A 19,219-nucleotide genomic window follows, 5' to 3' on the forward strand; every position below is an offset into this window, starting at 1 on the left:
TCCTTTCCGATTGGTGTTTCTAGTTTCTTGGGACCTATGGGCGTAGAAGTGGGATCACTGGGTCAAATGGGAGTTCCATTTTTAGATTTTTGAGGAAACTCCATACTGTTCTCCACAGTGGCTGCACCAGTCTGCATTCCCACCAGCAGTGCACAATGGAGTCAAGACAGTCTCTTCAATAAATGATGTTGGGAAAATTGGACAGATACATGCAAAAAAAATGAAACTAGACCACCAACGTACACCATACACAAAAACAAACTCAATATGGATAAAGGACTTAAACAGAAGATGGGAAACCATAAAAATATTAGAGGAATCCACAGGCAGCAAAATCTCAGACATATGCCAAAGCAATATCTTCACCGATACACCTCCTAGGGCAGTGGTTGGCAAACTGCGGCTCGCGAGCCACATGCGGCTCTTTGGCCCCTTGAGTGTGGCCACGAAGTTTCAATCGCACTGTACATGTGCTCCCGCATGTGGTATTTTGTGGAAGAACCACACTCAAGGGGCCGCAGTTTGCCAACCACTGTCCTAGGGCAATGGAAACTAAAGAGAAAATAAACAAGTGGGACTATATCAAAATAAAAGGCTTCTGCACAGCAAAAGAAACCATCAACAAAACAACAAGAAAGCTCACTGTATGGGAGAACATATTTGCCAATGTTATCACCGATAAGGGTTTAATCTCCAACATTTACAGGGAACTCACACAACTTAACAAAAGGAAGATAACCCAATCAAAAAATGGGCAAAGGACCTAAATAGACTCTTTTCAAAAGAGGACATAAGGAAGGCCAAGAGACATATGAAAACATGCTCAAAGTCACTAATAATCCGAGAGATTCAAATCAAAACAACAATGAGGTACCATCTCATACCTGCCAGAATGGCTATCATCAACAAATCAACAAAGGGCAAGTGCTGGTGAGAATGCAGAGAAAAAGGAACCTTTGTGCACTGCTGGTGGGAATGCAGACTGGTGCAATCATTTTGTTTTTTGCTTTGTGTTTGAGCTTAATGCAACCAGAAGAAAATAATTCTAGATGGGATCACAGAAATTGTTAGTGTAAATTATACTTAAATGTAATGAACACTTTCATCCTGAAAGCTGAGGAACTGAGTCCTTTCCATTTAAAAGACTCTGCCTGTTAGATTTTTCAAACAAACACAACAATTACTGAACCACTATTTCATTTCATTTCATTTCATTCCCATAGCTCTCATGTAATTTGTCAGGCTCAAATTATACCCAGTAAACATCAGGCTGAGATTTAATTTTGTGTGTTTGCCAAAGTACCCCATGGCCTAGTTTCCACTGCCATATTCAGCAGATAAATGTCTCTGTAAAAGCATCAGGCTTCAGAGACGATGGGGAAAAAAATCACTATTGGCTCACACTTGCTGACCAGCAGTGGTTTATAAAAATAGCACAGACTTGGGTGAAGTTGCTAATCTACATAATTATTTGGGCACCCACCAAAGAAGTCATGAGTATCTGTGACTTTTCCCAATCTATAGATTTAAAAATAAATATTTTTCTGATGTATAAATGTTGGAAAGACTATGCTAAGAATCTGATGGCTCCTGGTCCACCCTCCCTCTCACTGCAAATCCTCATCTTGTCTTCACCATCACGATCACAGGAGCCATGTCTGAGATAACTCCATCCAGTAGAGGGTCAGGGCTGCATCTGCCCAGTCACCAGGATGCACAAGACGAAGGCACTCAGTTAACACCCCTTGACCCTCTTGACCTGTTCTGACGCACTTACTCTCTGTACTGCCCAGCTCTAGTGCCAAGGGGCAGAAGTCCAGGCCAGAGACTCAGCACAGAGCACTCTCAGTTTTAGGCAAATATACAAGTGATTTCATTTTATGTCTCTTATTCAACTCCTTGTTGTGGGATGATGTACACTCTTCTCCAGGAGAGATACACATGAGAATATATTTCCATGTATAGCATTTGGAAAATAAGTCTTCTGGTTATAGCAGCTCCTCTTTCTAGCCCATGTTTTCCCATGTTCTCCCAGGCTGCAGCCAGCGCCAGCCAGAATAGGAAGAAAGAATGCTTTAGGGAATATTTTCTTAGCAACATTAATCCCAAAAGTTCTTTGCCAAAGAAGGGTTTTGTTGGTCACAAATTTTGGAAGTACTCCATATTCTGTCTTTGAGGGCCAAGATGTTCATTAGCAAATTAGGAGTCCTATGAGGATTGGCAGTTAAGAAATTTGTTTAAGCTATTTAACTATAAGCCAGGATTCCCAAATGTATGACCATGGAACCTGTTTTCATATAATCTCCATAAAGATCAGAGTGAGAAATGCTAACATAGGAAATGTTTTCAGAGTTTAGGTTTCCTAGGGAACCGAGTCTTCCATCTTTTTCTTTTCCCTTCAGCATCTTGCACATAGTGAATTCTACTAAATTTTAAGGTAATATTGATTATGGCTGTTGTAGAAAAAGTATGTGTGTGGAACTGATATAAAAAGTAGTGTTAAATTGGCATTCATTAGGAGGTCTTGTGTGAGTTGGGAAAAGAGAAAGTCATTTGTGTAGAAAAAAATAGGATTGGACTGCACAACTCAAGTGCCCACTTTGTTAGCTGTGCAAGTCTTGAGAAGAGGGGCTGAGAATAACATCCAGGAACATACAAACATCCAGGAATGTGCTCCCAGCCCTTGAAGTATGTAAAAGGTTGTAGGTAACAATTTGGTAGTACCCATAAACGGGAGAGCTAAATATGATATGAGATGACTTATAAAAGCAAGAATTCCATACTCCATTTTATTCATTTAAGGGGCATTTATTGGAACCTTGCTATTTACAAGACACTGTAGAAGATAAACATGTGTGAGGCATAGTCCTTCTCAGGTACATTGAGACTAGTCAGGAAAGTCAGTTTAATACAGTGTATAAAATGGCGAGGTGCCATAGGCACCTTGTGCGATAAGGAACAATGGAACCATAAAACGAATGCTGCTTCACTTTTGCTCTCTAAATCTCCCGTAATCTATCTTGTGACCTACCCTAACCGGAAATATATAGCAAATAAAGTTCTGGGAAATCCAGTTCAGCCTGAACAAGTTGACACAGTATAAAGCCATCACACCATCGCTTTCCACTCTCACTTTGTCAGTGGGTCCACGCACAAAGTGTCATGGCAACAAGGATGGGCTCAACAACCTGACGTTCCACTCATCTAGCCTGATTTAACTTTGGCCATCGTTAGTCATTAGGGAAATGCAAGTCAAAATGATAAGATACTGCTCTGCACCCACCAGGATGGCTATGATAAAAAAGATAGACCGTAACTAGTGTTATAAGGATTAGGAGAAATTAGAACCCTCACACACTGCTGGTGGTAATGTAAAGTGGTGCAGCTGCCTTGGAAAATAGTTTGGAAGTTCTTCAAATGTGGTGGGGGAGAATGGAGAGTGATTATTAACGAGTAAGGATTTCTTCCTATGACAGAATGTTGTAAAATTAGATGTGATGGTTACACAACTCTGAATATACCGCAAACCATTGCATTGTGCAGTTTAAATGGATGATCTATAGAGCATGTGAATGATAAAGCTGTTAAAATGCTCTGTCAATTATCTTTACCTACCCAACAGCCTCCAGAAGAACTCATATTATTTATATTGTAATTCCTTTGTTTGTAATTTCTCTATATAACTGGGATCCCTTGGGAAAGATGGCATAACCATTTACTTGAAACCTTTCGTTCTTGATGATGTATCATCATTTATACCTGAGCTTAATGGTTGTCTTTTCCCAAAGATGGGACTGCACAACTCAAATGCCCACTGTGTTAGCTGATAGCTGTGCAAGTCTTGAGAAGAGGGGCTGAGAATAAGATGAAATACGAGGGCATGAACAAATATCAGGAACATGCTCCCAGCCCTTGAAGTGTGTATAAGGTTGTAGATAACAATTTGGTAGTACTCATAAACATAGAGGGAGCGGAGGCATGAAAAATGCAAAGATAACAGTTGTGCAAATATAATAACAAACCCAGATGGTGGGTGAGTTCCTGGGGAAACAGCTGGGCAGAGGAAAAGGAAAGGGCTGGGGATTGGGCTCTGGGGGAGTCAGTAGATGGGAGTCAGGGTATTGCAAAGAATGGGAACTAGGTGAAGACTTGGGAGAACCAGCACATTCCAATGGGATAGATTTCTTCCTTATCTATTATGATGGCTTTTTCAAGGTAGAGGAGAACTATGTATGTTTGAAGAGACCTTGGCTACCTGCATTAATTATTAATACAACACAGTACTGTCATCCTATTTAATGCATCTCTTTTTAGATTATTTCTTTATTTAAAGCATTATTGTGAACTATAGAAAAGAAACCACTAAAAGATTTCCCTTATAGTGTTGTCACAAAACAGTGGGACTAGAAGGGAGCCAAGTAATTCAAATGGGTTGGACAGACATGTTCCTAAACCAATCCAGAATATATCTGTTTATTTTCAAAATGATTAAAGAAAAATAGTTGGCAGCTTTCCTCAGTGGCCTATGATACTCTTTAATAACACTCACTTCCTTTTGTTTAACTAAAATATAAAAATAAAGAGAGATGAAACTCTAACATGCCAATCAGTAAATGTTACTTACTTATTATAAACTTGGCTTATCTTATATGAACAACAATAAAAAATAACGTGGGAGCCATAAACTCCCGTCATCTGGCAACAGTCTCCTGTTATTATGAACATTGGTAGATTGAGGTTGTGGTTTCTCAAAGGACTGAAGTGTTTGGGCACAATTTCCAGGACACTGTGTTCTACTGGACATCAACAATAATCTTTAAAGATATTATCCTTTAAAGATTAAAGGCTACTTTGGAAGGGTCTGAGTGTTTCAGAGTACAGTACAGGCACAAAATGAACTTGACCTTTGTTCAAGACTTTTTCCTTTTATGTTTAAAGAGCAGCAGACATATGGAAGTATTCCTGAAGTTCCTGCCTCACTCTTTTAGGTTGTAAAGGCATTTCTGCTGATAAGTGATTTAGGATTGAGCAACTGCTGATACATTTGTGAGAAAACTATACGTTACATTTAAGAGGCTGAGTAAATCGGATTAGCAGGCAGTTCTCAGCTAACAGGCATCTCTGAGCCCTCCCACTGCACTACTTCGGAGATTCAAACATGCGCAAAGTAGTCTCAAGAGTTATCTAGCGTAGAAGCAGGCCATGGAGGAAATAAGTCTTCCAGGGGCTTGTCAGAGGTGATATGTATAGGTGACTGTTTCTACATATATGCATTTCTTTAGCAGATTTTGCTATTCTGTGGAATAAGAGCAGAGAAGCTAGAAAATGCTGAGTGAAATTAACAAAATCCCTTTATCAACTTGGTGCCTCTGTCAGCAGGATAAAAATTAATGTAATGGTGGGTCTTTATGATCTTCTTAGAATATTCCATGGCACCCATTCCTAAAAAAGATTGCCAGGCTAGACTCTTCTCTCTCACTGAACTCTTCATTTCTGCCACTTCTGTTCAACAAGGTTAAGCTCATGGGGTCTTTAGGACCTTGCATGAAATCATACTGTGGTTGGCATTGCCCTGAGAAGAACTTCATTAGGAATGTGGGACATGTTTTGTTGAATTATATTTGTAATACTCTTCTTAATGTCCTCAGACGATTGAGCATATTTAATTTTTTAAAAATAATTTTACAAAGCAAAGATCAGTTTTATGAGACTATTAACTTGAATATAAATTCATCTTATAGAGGAAAATGTAAATTTTCCCAATTTTAATTACAGGAAGAATTATAACAAGAACCAGCTGTTGTAAAGACTGCCTGTGAGCTTACTTAATCTCATTCTCTCCCCTTTTCATGGCTATTTTTGTGTTCTGGGTAAAATGTCTTTGCCCATTTCTCTCAGAATATAGTTCGGCATTTTCCAAAGATGACCTTGTTTCCTCAACATCGTCTTTTACCCCAGAGCTTTTTAGTCTCCATTTTGACTCTTTAGAATTATAAAAAATATGAATGGAAGGTTTATAAGTTTCACATTTCAAAGTTCTCTCTTGGGAAGTTTAAGATGTCTCTAGAACAAGCCCATCTCAACATTTCATCAACCACATGGGAAGCCGGAAAACTTAATGTTTATGAGCAAATGCTTTGGGAACAGGGAATTTCCTTTCTCCTATTTTCTAGGTAATATCCCCAGGATTTAATTTTCTCATTTATAAAATTGGAATATTAATAGTGCTTGCCTCTTCAGGGTTGGGGAAAGCATTACATAATATAATGCATATGAAGAGCTTAGGCCAGTGCCAGGCATGGAGAAAGATCTTAATAAATGTTAGCAATATGATGATAAAGAATTTGGAGTCTTGAAAAGTATTACAGCATAACAACATAGTATTTTCAGATAAGAAATCAGATCATGTTATCTGCCAAGGTTATTTGAATTTGTTACTGTGGAGGAGAAAATTATTTCTTTGTCACTTACTGGCTGCATATATTTTTACTCAGTTGGAGTATGTGTGCACACACTTGCAAATGTGCACACATGCATGCAAATGCTGGTATGTTTTGTGTCCCTGCCTTGATGGTCAAGAGTTTTGCTTTATTCCTTTTTAAAAAATCCAACACAGCTATTAATGTTGTAAAGTGCACACAGTAGGCCTTCTACAAATATCTAATGTTTTTATTTGATTAAAAAATCAATATCTCATGCAAAATTTTACTAGTAGATATTGCGACCTTATGCAGATTTACAAGATGTTTGTTTTTAAAGAAAAAAAGAATTGAATTAAGAAATGAGGCCTTAAAAACTACCTAGACCTGTTATTTTTGAGGATCCTGTTACTTTGTTTTTTATTTATTTATTTATTTATTTATTTATTTATTTATTTATTTTTTTATTGCTTAAAGCATTACAAAGGGTATTGCATATGTGTCCTTTTTTTTTTTTTTTTACTTTGAAAATGGCTCTTAGGTTGGTTGGTTTTGAGTTTTTAAAATGCTGGCCTCACTTAATGCATTATCCTTTTGTTTTTATGTTATAGGGGAAAACTTACCCATTCCCGCGGTGCCTTCCCTCCAGTCTGGAACCCCATTGCATATCTGGATTACAACAATCTGTGGCGGACAATGGATAACATGGGAAAGGAGGTAAGCTGTGTGTTCAGCCAGCACATGACCTGTTTCTAAAATAACAATAGCAGCTCTTTAATATCCTCCCACAGTACAGGGAACATTGCTCTGGATAAGGATACAGATCATTTCCAATACACCCAACAGCTCTGCAAAGTTGGTAGTATTTCCACTTTATAAACGAGGGACATTAGTTCCAAGGGGTTATGTAATTTCCCCAAGACCACACAGCAAGGGAACCAGGATTCAAACCCACATCCATCTAATACTAATGCCTGTGTGCTTTGCACTCTATGTCACTGAGAACCTAGTGATTTATGTTCACCAGGTATCCTGCTTATAGTTGTCTTACCCATATGTGATGCCACTTTAGTAGTAAAGGAGAGAAATATTTGTTTCTCTAAAGGTTTTTGCCTTAGTCTCGGGCTTTGTAACATCACTCTGTCAAACTTAAATTGGGGACTTAAAAATGGGTGTTAACTTTAAATAATAATTATCATCAAAATTTATTAATTTTATATATGTATTACATATTAATTTATTACATATTTATACATGCATGTATATGCAGCTATTATTGTGGTTATTGTTGTTGTGGTTATTATTATTGAAACCGCATTAGGGCATAGAGTCCAAAGGGGTATCCATCCCAAACTTACCAGTTTTCAAAGGTTTTTCTTAGGGCATCTTGGCAGAGCAGTGGGCAGTAACCATCACACCTGCATGAGCCCTTCTTTCTCTGTAGATTCCCGCTGATGCACCATGGAATGCCCCACATGCCGAAGAATGGGACAAAATTACGATGAAAGAACTCATTGATAAAATCTGCTGGACACAGTAATCTTGATTATTTAAAATTTACTTCTATATTCCATTCTGATGCTTTCTCTCTTATCTTGAACTGCAGCGTTTTTCTTTAAAAGTTATTGGGAAAGAGTTAAGAGGAAACCTAATGATTCTTCAGTCAGTAGCAACACTGAGGGCCCTTAGGGATTTCAGAGCAGGTTTGAAAATGAAATGAACCTAAAACATAAGTAGAAAGTTAGGTGAATGAAGTAGAACTTTTTTAAGTAAAAAGGTTCTGTGATTTGCAATAAAACAAGTACTAATGTTTTCAGATTATATAGGAGTACAGAAGCAATTTGGAAAGATGTTAAAGTAATTCCACAGAGATATAAAAATGTGAACCTAGAGGGACACTAGTATATTTAACAAATAATATAAACTATATAATTTTTTTAGTAAAAATCTGTTATTACCCAAGTTACTTACAGATTATTCAGTCACCATGTGGGCCTGCTATGTGATGGCACTGTACCAATCATTGAGGAAGGGTGGTGAATTTGTCAAACAAGGCCCCTACCCTCTTATAGCAGGAGACTGGCAGTATGGAAAAAGTTACATAGTGCTAGGAGAGTGTAACAGTGAACTTGAAATGTCAGAGAATAAAGGCGGTATTCTGTTTAAAGATTGCAGTCGCTGTGCAGGGAGACAGGAAGGATATATGATGTAGAAGGATGGTATCTTCCAGCTAGAAACCACACTTTGGGGGGGTATACAAGAAGGTGGGATTCTGTGGGGGATGATATCTTCCAGGAATGAGCCACAGTGCATGAGGGAAGCAGGAAAGGATGGTGCAGAGGGGTGATAACTTCCAAGAATGAGTCAGTGCACTAAGGGGAGACATAAAAGATGGATGGTGCTTGTTGATGGTATCTTCCAGGAATGAACCACAGTAGTTGGGGTATGGAGGGGGAAACATGGATGGTGTAAGGGGATGGTATACTCTAAGAATTATATACTGTGGATGGGTACAGACCTGAAAGGATGCATGGTGTATTCCAGGAATGAGCCACAGTGAATGGTGGGAGTTATGAAGGGTAGATGGTTTGGAGAAGTTATCTTCCAGGTGAAGAGAACAGCAAACAGCTTTTATAAAGGCTGTGCAAACCTTTGGTGCATAGGACGATGCCCAACCAACTGAGCCACACTGACCAGGTCACATGCCTCGGTTTCGGGAAGCAGCTGATGGATGGTCCACTCTCACATCAATATTCCTCTCTCCCTCCCTCTCCCATCTCCTCTCTCTCTCTCTCTCTCTCTCTCAAAAAAAAAATTTGTTGTCTATAATTTAGAGAGGCATCAAAGGGGAATATAAGAGAACCATTTAGGGATAACCATGAGCAGCCACCATTGTAACCCAGGTGATAGTCATTGGTAGCCTGGACCAGGGTGGGGGCTGTGGAGGTGGAGAGTAGAGGATGGTTATTCAAATATGTGAGAACAGATATCCTTAGTTATCCTTGAGAAGCATATTGATCCTTTAGACTCCACTGGGATTAGCATCTTTAGCATTAACCCATAATTCCTAAAAACAAGGGGAAAGTTTATTTTTCCGAAGAGTTAAAATATGCATTCCTTCATATATTGAATTCATGAGTGTTTTTTATAGCCCTAGAAATGTTTTGTAACCATACTGCATTGTGTTTTAAAACCATGATATCCTGTGAAGCATATCTGTATTTACCTCTAATATCTGCTCTTGTTCTGTGACCAGGACAGCTAGGCGGTTTGCATCTCTCTTTGTGAACATCAATGTGACCTCTGAGCCTCACGAGGTGTCTGCCCTGTGGTTCTTGTGGTATGTGAAGCAGTGTGGTGGCACTACTCGGATATTCTCGGTTACCAATGGGGGCCAGGTATGGAGTGTTCTTTTGCAAATATAACTTAATTTGAGAGTTTTGCCCTCACCCAGATCAATCTATAATAATAAAAGCGTAATATGCTAATTAGACCAGATGTCCTTCCAGACGAAGCCAGGGCTGTGAGGGAAGCCCGGGTCTGGGTGCCGGAGGGAAGCCAGTGCCTGCAGCGGGGGGAAGGAAGGCCTACTCTTGCACAAATTTCATGCATTGGGCCTCTAGTATCTTAATAATTGCTTCTACATTTTGAATACAAATAATTAGCAGCTTGAAATAATCCCAAAAATATTTTCTGAAAACAAAATTTCTCACTCTTTTTCTTATTCCTGAAAATAAATTTACAGCTTAAGAATTTTCATTTTGAATTAATTAGGTCTTGGGAATTAACTTCTTTCCTTTTGGAGGTAGGTAAAATTAGGCTATTTATGTAAGGGGGAGCTAAATTACGGTAATAACTAATTTCCAAAAATTTATAGTACAGCTGTTCCTTCCCTCCCCCCCCCCCAATCCACGGTTTTTCTCAGTGATTTCAGTTAGCTGCAGTTAATTGCAGTCCGAAAATATTACATGGAAAATTCCAGAAATAACCAACTAATAAATTTAAATTGTGCAGTGTTCTAAGAAGCAAGGTGCAATTTCACATCCTCCTACTGTATCCTGCCTGGGACTTGAACTGTCCTTTTGTCTAGGGTCTCACACTGTAGATCAGTGATGGCGAACCTTTTGAGCTCGGCGTGTCAGCATTTTGAAAAACCCTAACTTAACTCTGGTGCCGTGTCACATATAGAAATTTTTTGATCTTTGCAACCATAGTAAAACAAAGACTTATATTTTTGATATTTATTTTATATATTTAAATGCCATTTAACAAAGAAAAATCAACCAAAAAATGAGTTTGCGTGTCACCTCTGACACGCGTGTCATAGGTTCGCCATCACTGCTATAGATGCTCCCTACCTGTTGATCTGCTGTGGTATCACAATGTTTTTATTCAAATAACCTTATTTTACTTAGTAATGGCTCCAAAGTGCAAGAGTACTGATGCTGGCAATTCATATATGCCAAAGAGCAGTCACAAAGGGTGTATATATATGTATAGGAAAAACATAGTATATATATGGTTTGGTTCCATCTACGGTTTCAGGCATCTGTGGGTCTTAGAACATACCCCACACAGACAAGGAGGGGATTACTGTACTTGTAAAATTATTGTACTTAAAGTCATCTCAGCTCCAGACATAAAGCTTTTGTGTCTCATTCTGTATCTTATTCTTTTTTGTTAACTGTTATAGAATGGAAGTGACTGTTCTTTCTTCTAATTTTCATAGGGATTATGGCCACTCTTTCAATGGTAAATTCTACATTTTAGATTCTAAAATTCTACTGCCAACTAGAATTTGCCTGGCTCCATACCACTTCCATTATGGACTCCTTTAGCTGATTGGCTGGACTCACAGCAAACTAGTAGTGAGGCCAGAATCCTAATTCCCCAGTTTTTCAGCCTCTGAGATTGTTTCAAGGTTCTCCCTTATCCAAAGAAAATGTGTCTCTCCTTCCTAGGAATGTTATGCCTCAATGGGATGAGTTTAAATTAAGAACAGTTTACTTCTAACTTTGCTCTGTTCCATAGTGCAAGGTTTAGAGTCTCTGCTAAGTGCATTATTCCTCTCCTTAGGAAATATTCAGAAGCCCCAAGTTGTTCTTGTGGCCCCAAGAGTTATTGTCCATTTGACCCTTAGCTTTAGCAAGTGCAAGACAGTTGCATTTTTGTGTGTCTTTACTTATGGGCAGAAATAACACATTACTCCTATAAACCTATGTTTTACTTTCTGGGATATCTTAATTCAGAGGAGCCAAGAAACTTCTAGCCAAATGCTACACAACCTTTTGGAAAGCACAGTTCATATTATGATTCTCAAACAATTATCATAATATGTTTACAGTATAAAGAACTTAGATTTATTATTTAATAATTTAATTCAACCAATAGTAGACATGGAGAGGTAGGCAGTGAACAAGCTGAAAATAGTCTATGGTCTTTTCATTTCTACAATAGTAAAATTCAAACTAAGTCTTGGAAAACAGAGGTCAAATTATAAATTAAATGGTCCCAGTTTCTTGAGGAAAGACATATCATGAATTTAGATCTGAACTACTATGGGCAAATTTTTATAAAGAACTTTAGTGGTGTCATTTAAACAATAGCTAATTATAAAAGCATAAAAATCACGGTGTGGCTGCTCATGCAGAGTTTTGTAGAGGAGCATGAATGAGGTATCTAACTGTCAGATGTTGGGCCAAGCCTCAGTCTACCTACATGTATTTCTACCTACATGTACACTTAGCGAATCTTCTAAGGATATTCCCCTGCTTCTTACAAAATGCATTGTATTAAGGACCTACCTTCTTATATTAAACTGGCACCATTTCCATGGTGAGTATAGCAGATCGCAGTGAGGCAGAGCATTTACAGGGCTGCTCAAGGGAACTTCTTAACAATGTCTGGAGGAACAGACAGGTGCTTAGCGTTCACCTTTCTGCCCCTGCATGGAAACTTCCAGACATTTTTGCAAGCAGTTACTCAGTATCTGAGATTTAGATGCTTAGAATGTCATTGGGCGATGACCAGGTGATTTACAAGAGCACTCTGAGCCTGTTCTCTGGGAGAACATTTTAATCTGCCTGGACAGCCCTTGGCTAGAGCTTTGTGAAACCAAAGGGAGTTAGAAACTGTATCCCCATTTCAATAAATCTAGAAAAAAATACTATTTTTTAAATAAAAGAACCCATATCCCTTGGGAGAAGCACAGCACCTCCCAAGGTTCCCTCCATGCACTGCACTCTCGGGCATTGGACGCCCACAGACTTGTTGATATTTGCATTCAGTCAAGGGACCACTGGTGTAAGGGGACATTTCTTTTGATTCTGTGACTTTATAAACTAGTATCTGCTTTTCATTGCCAGAAACTGCAGAGCATGATAATAGAGGTCTCTTGCTAGACTTTGCCTCTGACCTAATGAATTCTTCCAACATTTAAGTGTACAGAGGGTGAAGGTATGGCTTCTGGCTTACTGGAAGTTTTCTAATCAGTGGCAAACAGGATATTCCTTCCTTGGGTTTTTATAAAGTGTCCTGCCTGCCTTCTCCTGTAGGAACGGAAGTTTGTAGGTGGCTCTGGTCAAGTGAGCGAACGGATAATGGAGCGCCTCGGGGGCAGAGTGAAGTTAAGTCATCCTGTCACCTTTGTTGACCAGTCAGGTGACAACATCATCATACAGACGTTGAATAATGAAATTTATCAGGTAATGCAGTCTAGTCAAAAGGAGCATATATTAAATAGGCCTTATGTCTTCTGTAACTTCTAACCAAATATAATCCCAGCAGTGGCATAATTAAAGCTGGCATGTTTCCTACTCAGTCTCTTTCAAATGACCAGCCTTGGTTGACCTGCCTTTGTTGTTTTTTCTCTTACAGTAACCTCATTTTGTATGCTGTTACTGCTCAGTATTATTCAAAATGATAAATAGGTTTCACGCCCTCTGCAATATTCTGACTTCCGTTTGAGGTGTTATTTTGTGTTTGTGTCTTTTAGTGCAAATATGTTATTAGTGCCATCCCTCCGACTCTGACGAGCAAGATTCACTTTATTCCAGAGCTGCCATGTGAGAGAAACCAGTTAGTGCAGCGTCTTCCAATGGGAGCTATTATTAAGTGTATGATGTATTACAAGGAAGCCTTTTGGAAGAAGAAGGGTAGGCTGCTTTTATTCATGTTTAAATTGTATTAAGTGAAGAAACTGTATTTTTTAAGGAGCATTATACTTAACACTAAATAGAAAAAAAAAGCTAAGTGGTTTCAAACTGATAGAGAAAGGAGCAGAAATCCCAGTTTGTTCATTTCCTCATAACACAAAATGACCCCAAGAACACTTGCTGGCAGTGAAAGAGAAGGAAGAGATCCCTCTAGTTGCATGGCCACCATTACCCTGGCCCCTAGCATATGTCCTCCCACTTACTCTTCATGAGCAGAGTGAGACAAAGGGACATCATGGGAAAAGCACTGCTTTGAAATCTCACTTTCCTAGGTTTCCCTTGCTTATTAGCTGTGTGGCCTGTGGTGTGACACTTCACCTCTCTTAGCATCAGTCTCTTTATGTAAAATGCTAACAATGAAACCTACTGTCAGATTATTGTGAAGATTAAATGAGGCAGGTTCTGGGCAGATATGGTGGCTAATGTTGATAAGCCTTCTGCTCATACTCAAAGGATTCCTTACTGCCACTTCTTCCATGAGTTCATTGGGGTAATTCACTCTAACACACCCCTGTCTTTCCCTATGTATTCCAGGGTTCCAAGATCATCTTAAAATTTTAGTCATGCATTTATCATACATAACCTTTATGTAAAGCCCATCAAGATGCATTATTTTCTATGTGTCTGGTGAACAGACATCTTGTATAGTCAAGTGTGTGTATTTGATAGGAAATAGGTTATAGGGTTGGGGCAAAGCCCAATAGTTTAAGCTTTGCCTTTCCCTTGGCAAAATAGTTTATATATATGTATATATATAAATTTCCCCTTGATTCTCTGATGAGGTGAGTCTCAATAACCAGATTTTCTTCTGGTTAAGACTACTGTGGTTGTATGATCATCGAAGATGAGGAGGCTCCAATTGCAATAACCCTGGATGACACCAAGCCAGATGGATCACTGCCTTCTATCATGGGGTAAGTTAGAGCTGGGTGTTCTGCATGTTCCAAATGGTGTTGGTGTACTGTTGTGGACACTGGCAGAACATATTGTTTTGGAATTGAGCTCAAGCAATGATAAATAACCCTACAGAAATATATCATGTTTCCATGTATTAAAATGTTCGAGTAATATTTTGTACTTAGCACAAGAACACTGGGAAGCTTTACCCAAATTGACACCATTTGAATTTGTGCCCATGTATATTTTTCCTCCATAAGACATATATTTGGGGCAGTGAAAGATGCAACAAAATAGGTGGTATGGTAAACAGCCCTGCCTAGAGATAGAATGTCCACAACCATCCACAACCATTCTGGAATGAGAACTGTTTTATCCTGTAAAATCTTCTAAAGTTAGGGTTTCTGGGATTTCTCCATTTCTCCATTGCAAGCATTGCTACATAGAAACTGTTAACATGTTCATTGTTTCCCTGGGCTATAAAAGGATGTCTAATTAGGAAGTGCAGTTTGAAGTAGAGCCAGGCCTCAAGTAGATGGCAGTTTTCCTAGTAGGTCACCCCATGGCTGTCCTTCACCAAGGATGGTCCAGGGAGAAGTTCTGTGTCTGGAAGAGGAGAGCTCTGCTCCTCTCCTCCCAATCCCATACACCACTGCTCTGCCCTTTGGGGTCCAGAGAGGGAAGGGGTTGCCATAGACCACTAAGGAGTGCCACAGTCTCCCGGGTGCCATGTCTTTTAGCCCTCTTCAAAGCTATACAAAGAAGAAGGCTATTTATTCTACCACATGACAACAAAAGAAAACAGCTCACATAGCAGTCAAGTGACTTTTAGGGACCAGTGATTTCCCCCTTCACCACTGGGAGAGCTCCTGCATATTGCATCTTTGAAGGGAAATGACAAAAACAAAAGGAGCCAGACCCATGATCCAAGGGACTTAGAGAACAGGCTGGGCTACCAGACTGCCAACAAAATGTTTTGTAGTTCTCTGGCTGTAAAATATAAGAAACAGCATCAGCCTCTCTCGGAACAGCAGGTGCTCACAACGTAATAACCACAGTAACATGCATCTTCAGATTGTTTGTGCAGTTTGGCGTCACCTTCTATATGCCAAAGGAAAGCAGGAGGTAGACGTAGAGATTTTAGGAGACTCAATCAAGATTAGTTCACTTGTGGATGGAAGAACATTGGTCTTCTTGCCCTGGGAGTTAGATATTGTAGCATCTGCTCTTCTGGGCTTTCTTCAGCTTTATTAACAAGGACATGTATAGCAGAAGGTGACAATTCCCAGATGGTAGTGGGGTTATTTAGGCAGTTTCTAAAACGTTTTATCTGGACTATTGCCTCCACCCTGTTCTTACCTTGAAAGTATATTGCCTCCACCCTGCTCTTTGCTCTGGGCAAGGAAAGCCTTGAAGATAGGAGTATTCATTGCCCAGTATTGTGTTTGTGATCATTAGTGCCTTTTGGAAAGGAGAAAGGAACTTGTACTTTAGAACTGTGTAATGTTCCCAACCCAAAGCCAATGTGTTTATTTCCTCAATAAAGTGCCAAAGAAGTGTAAAGGAGAGTTGTCCATACAGAAGTAATCAAAGTGGTTATTTCATTCTCAATCTGAGATTCAAAAGAAATAACCAACACCAACTGCCCTTTAAAAAAGAAACTATATAAAGCACCCAAGATCTAAACAGTTTTTTCAGCTAAATGATTTCATCTTTCATCAGATATTGGTGATTTTCACTGAAATAATTACATAAGTCTAAAATTATAGATTCTTGCATAGACTTAAAATTTAACTAAAATCATTACTAGCGAGACAGAACATAAAGTGTTAAGTCAAGCAAAATTATGATTATATCCCATAAAGTACAATAGTTCAAATTTCTTAAACAGTCTACAACTTCTTCTAAAATACTATTCTCTGGATTAACACAAATATGTTTTTGTATCTTTGCTTCCCAGAATGATCTCAAATAATAGCTCTAAATGAATTGCCAATCAAATTGAGAAACAATTTAATTAGGGGGTGAGGGAGAGGGCAAAATACTTGTTTTTAGCCCTTGCATTTTAAGTCCTGATCTATTTGTCTTTTTGGCTAGAACAAAATACAATTTTAAACCTTTTAAAATGGAGATATAATATCATTGTCCCTTAACTCATTTGGATTTTTTAAAAAAATTATTTTCTAATAATAGTATAACTAGGGATTTCTTGTCACCATTCAATTCTTTTAAATATACATGCTATTAGTAATATCAGTATAATAAATAGAATCTGTTTGGTTAAAGGGAAGCAAACAGATTGTAACTGAATTTTACCAAGTTACTAAATTTGGAGAATGTGCTAGGTGAGTTTCCCAGGAAGCCAACTCAGAGAAGGAGATTTGGGTGCAGGAGGTGTGTTGGGAAGTGCCCTGGGGCTTTCTACCTGTGCGGAAGGGAAGGAATCTGCATCAGGCAGAGGGAGAGACTGGTTTCTAATGTTGATCCGGTGGAGGCCTACGCCATCCCACAGTGCGCTATGGAGCTGGAAGACCCTTCAGCGGTGTCCTGCACTGAGGCAAGGGGGTGGGCCTTGGTACCCACTGCACTCCCAAGCTAGTCATTCTGGGGAGAGGCAGGGGATCTTGAGGCAGGCAGTTTTCTGCTGCAGAGTGGAATCAGCTGTGAGCTGCAGGAATGGGTGCTTGGTCCTGAAGAGGAATCTGGGTGACCCACCCTGACATCAATACAAAAATTTATTTACATCTATTTTTCCAGCTTTTATAAAGTATTTAACAGAAGGCAATAGTCATTACCAGGATAATAATTTAATGCAATATTAATTTTTCTGTCATTTGATTTCCTACTGTATACCAAAAACTGCAAGACTTTCAGGGTAAATATTGAATAGGACGCCAACTGTCATTTAGAAGCCCACAGCTTAGCAGGAGAGGTTTTGGGTACAGAGGCAGACTGAAGACAGCATGGCATTTGTTCTAGTAGAGATAAATATGAGGAGGATGTGGGAGATTTCGTTAATTCTGAGTATATGGAGGCAAGAACACTGCAAAAACAAGAGGCAACTCTTAAGATAAACCATTGTCGCCTAATTGTTCAAATGTAACCTCTCTTTCCAGCTTCATTCTTGCTCGAAAAGCTATCCACCTCGCTAAACTCCAAAAAGACCAAAGGTAAGATTTTACTTCTCAAATATATGCAACAGGTTAGCTTTATATTGTGCTTTGTGTGCTAACAATATCATAGCATTATGAAAAACAATAATTCACTAATATTCTCAAAATCCTAATAAATCAACCTCTTGTATTTTGCTACAGTGCCTCAACACAGTCTTTACCCTTAAGAATATATTAATTTAGTTTGCATATTTGTTTTGACTTTACAGTGGTTGAGAAGTCAGGGTTTTCCTGTAAGACAGATGGAGAAAACTCATAAAGATGTTAGCTGTGGAAAAAGTTTTAGAGGCTCAGGCCCAATCACCTTGCAAGACCATTATCCCTTTACTAAGGTTCTCTGACATGCACTTTTTCTGAAAAGCAAAATCCATACATATGTGTTTCAACCTGTTTCAACTCACTCAATAGAGAAAGAGTTATGGGTCCAGTGATGGGGAATGATTTGGCGTAGGCCCATCTAGCTTATCACAAAGCCAGGAATGGCATCTAATGCATACTTTCTTTCATTATGCCATACTAAGCTTGACATTTTCTTTTGGATTTCCTGCTTCCCCTCTTTGTTAATAGTAAAATAAACATCAGTCTGAGTGTAGACATTTGGCTATGATTCCAAATGGTATCTGAACTTCTCAAAAGTTTTTATATGACAAAACCTTTATAAGTCTGAATATGGCATTGACTAGAGCAACAGTTCAAGAACCCACTGTATCAAAATCTTCCCTAGAATGTTTGATGTTGTGTGTATGCCCGCACACACACAACTCACACACACGAATATTACACAGCAATAAAAAAGAATGAAATCTTGCCATTTGTGACAACATGGATGGACCTACAGGCTATTATGCTAAGTGGAATAAGTCACACAGAGAAAGACAAATACCATGTGCTTTTCCTTATATGTGAAATCTAAAACAAACAAAACCAAACAAACTCATAGGAACAGAAGACAAAGGGATGGTTGCCAAAGGGAAGGGTTGCAGTGGGATGGGTAAAAAGGGGAAGGGGAATATAGTCACTAATATTGTGGTAAGTTTACATGATGACAGATAATTACTAGAATTAGTGAGGCGATCACATTGTAAGGTGTAAAAATGTCAAATCACTACATTGTACACCTGAAACTAATATAACCAATATAAGATTATAGAATAACTATACTTAAATTTTTAAAAATGTTTGGAAAATATATTTTTCTGAGGATGATAGATTATGATTTGGTAGGTTAGAGGTGGGGCCTGAATACTTTTTTAAAAATATATTTCATTGATTTTTCACAGAGAGGAAGGGAGAGGGACAAAGAGTTAGAAACATCGATGAGAGAGAGAAACATCGATCAGCTGCCTCCCGCACACCCCCCACTGGGGATGTGCCCGCAACCAAGGCACATGCCCTTGACCGCAATTGAACCTGGGACCCTCCAGTCCGCAGGCCGACGCTCCATCCACTGAGCCAAACCGGCTGCGGTGACTGAGTATTTTTTAACAAGCTTTTCAAGTGATTGCTATGAGCAGGC

The 19,219-nt window shown here is 38.9% G+C and overlaps 1 protein-coding gene across 1 annotated transcript in view; it reads left to right on the plus strand.

The window, feature by feature from the left end:
* Positions 1–19,219, plus strand: part of MAOA (monoamine oxidase A) — a 56,849-nt gene that overhangs the window by 29,159 nt on the left and 8,471 nt on the right. The window contains 8 exon segments of the mRNA XM_006090566.3: positions 7,031–7,048; positions 7,050–7,136; positions 7,864–7,955; positions 9,676–9,817; positions 12,974–13,123; positions 13,414–13,573; positions 14,451–14,547; positions 17,647–17,700. Of these exon segments, the coding sequence (XP_006090628.1) occupies positions 7,031–7,048; positions 7,050–7,136; positions 7,864–7,955; positions 9,676–9,817; positions 12,974–13,123; positions 13,414–13,573; positions 14,451–14,547; positions 17,647–17,700 (800 nt within the window).

This window comes from Myotis lucifugus, unplaced genomic scaffold (genome assembly GCF_000147115.1).
Source record: "Myotis lucifugus unplaced genomic scaffold, Myoluc2.0 scaffold_76, whole genome shotgun sequence".
NCBI classification, from domain to species: domain Eukaryota; kingdom Metazoa; phylum Chordata; class Mammalia; order Chiroptera; family Vespertilionidae; genus Myotis; species Myotis lucifugus.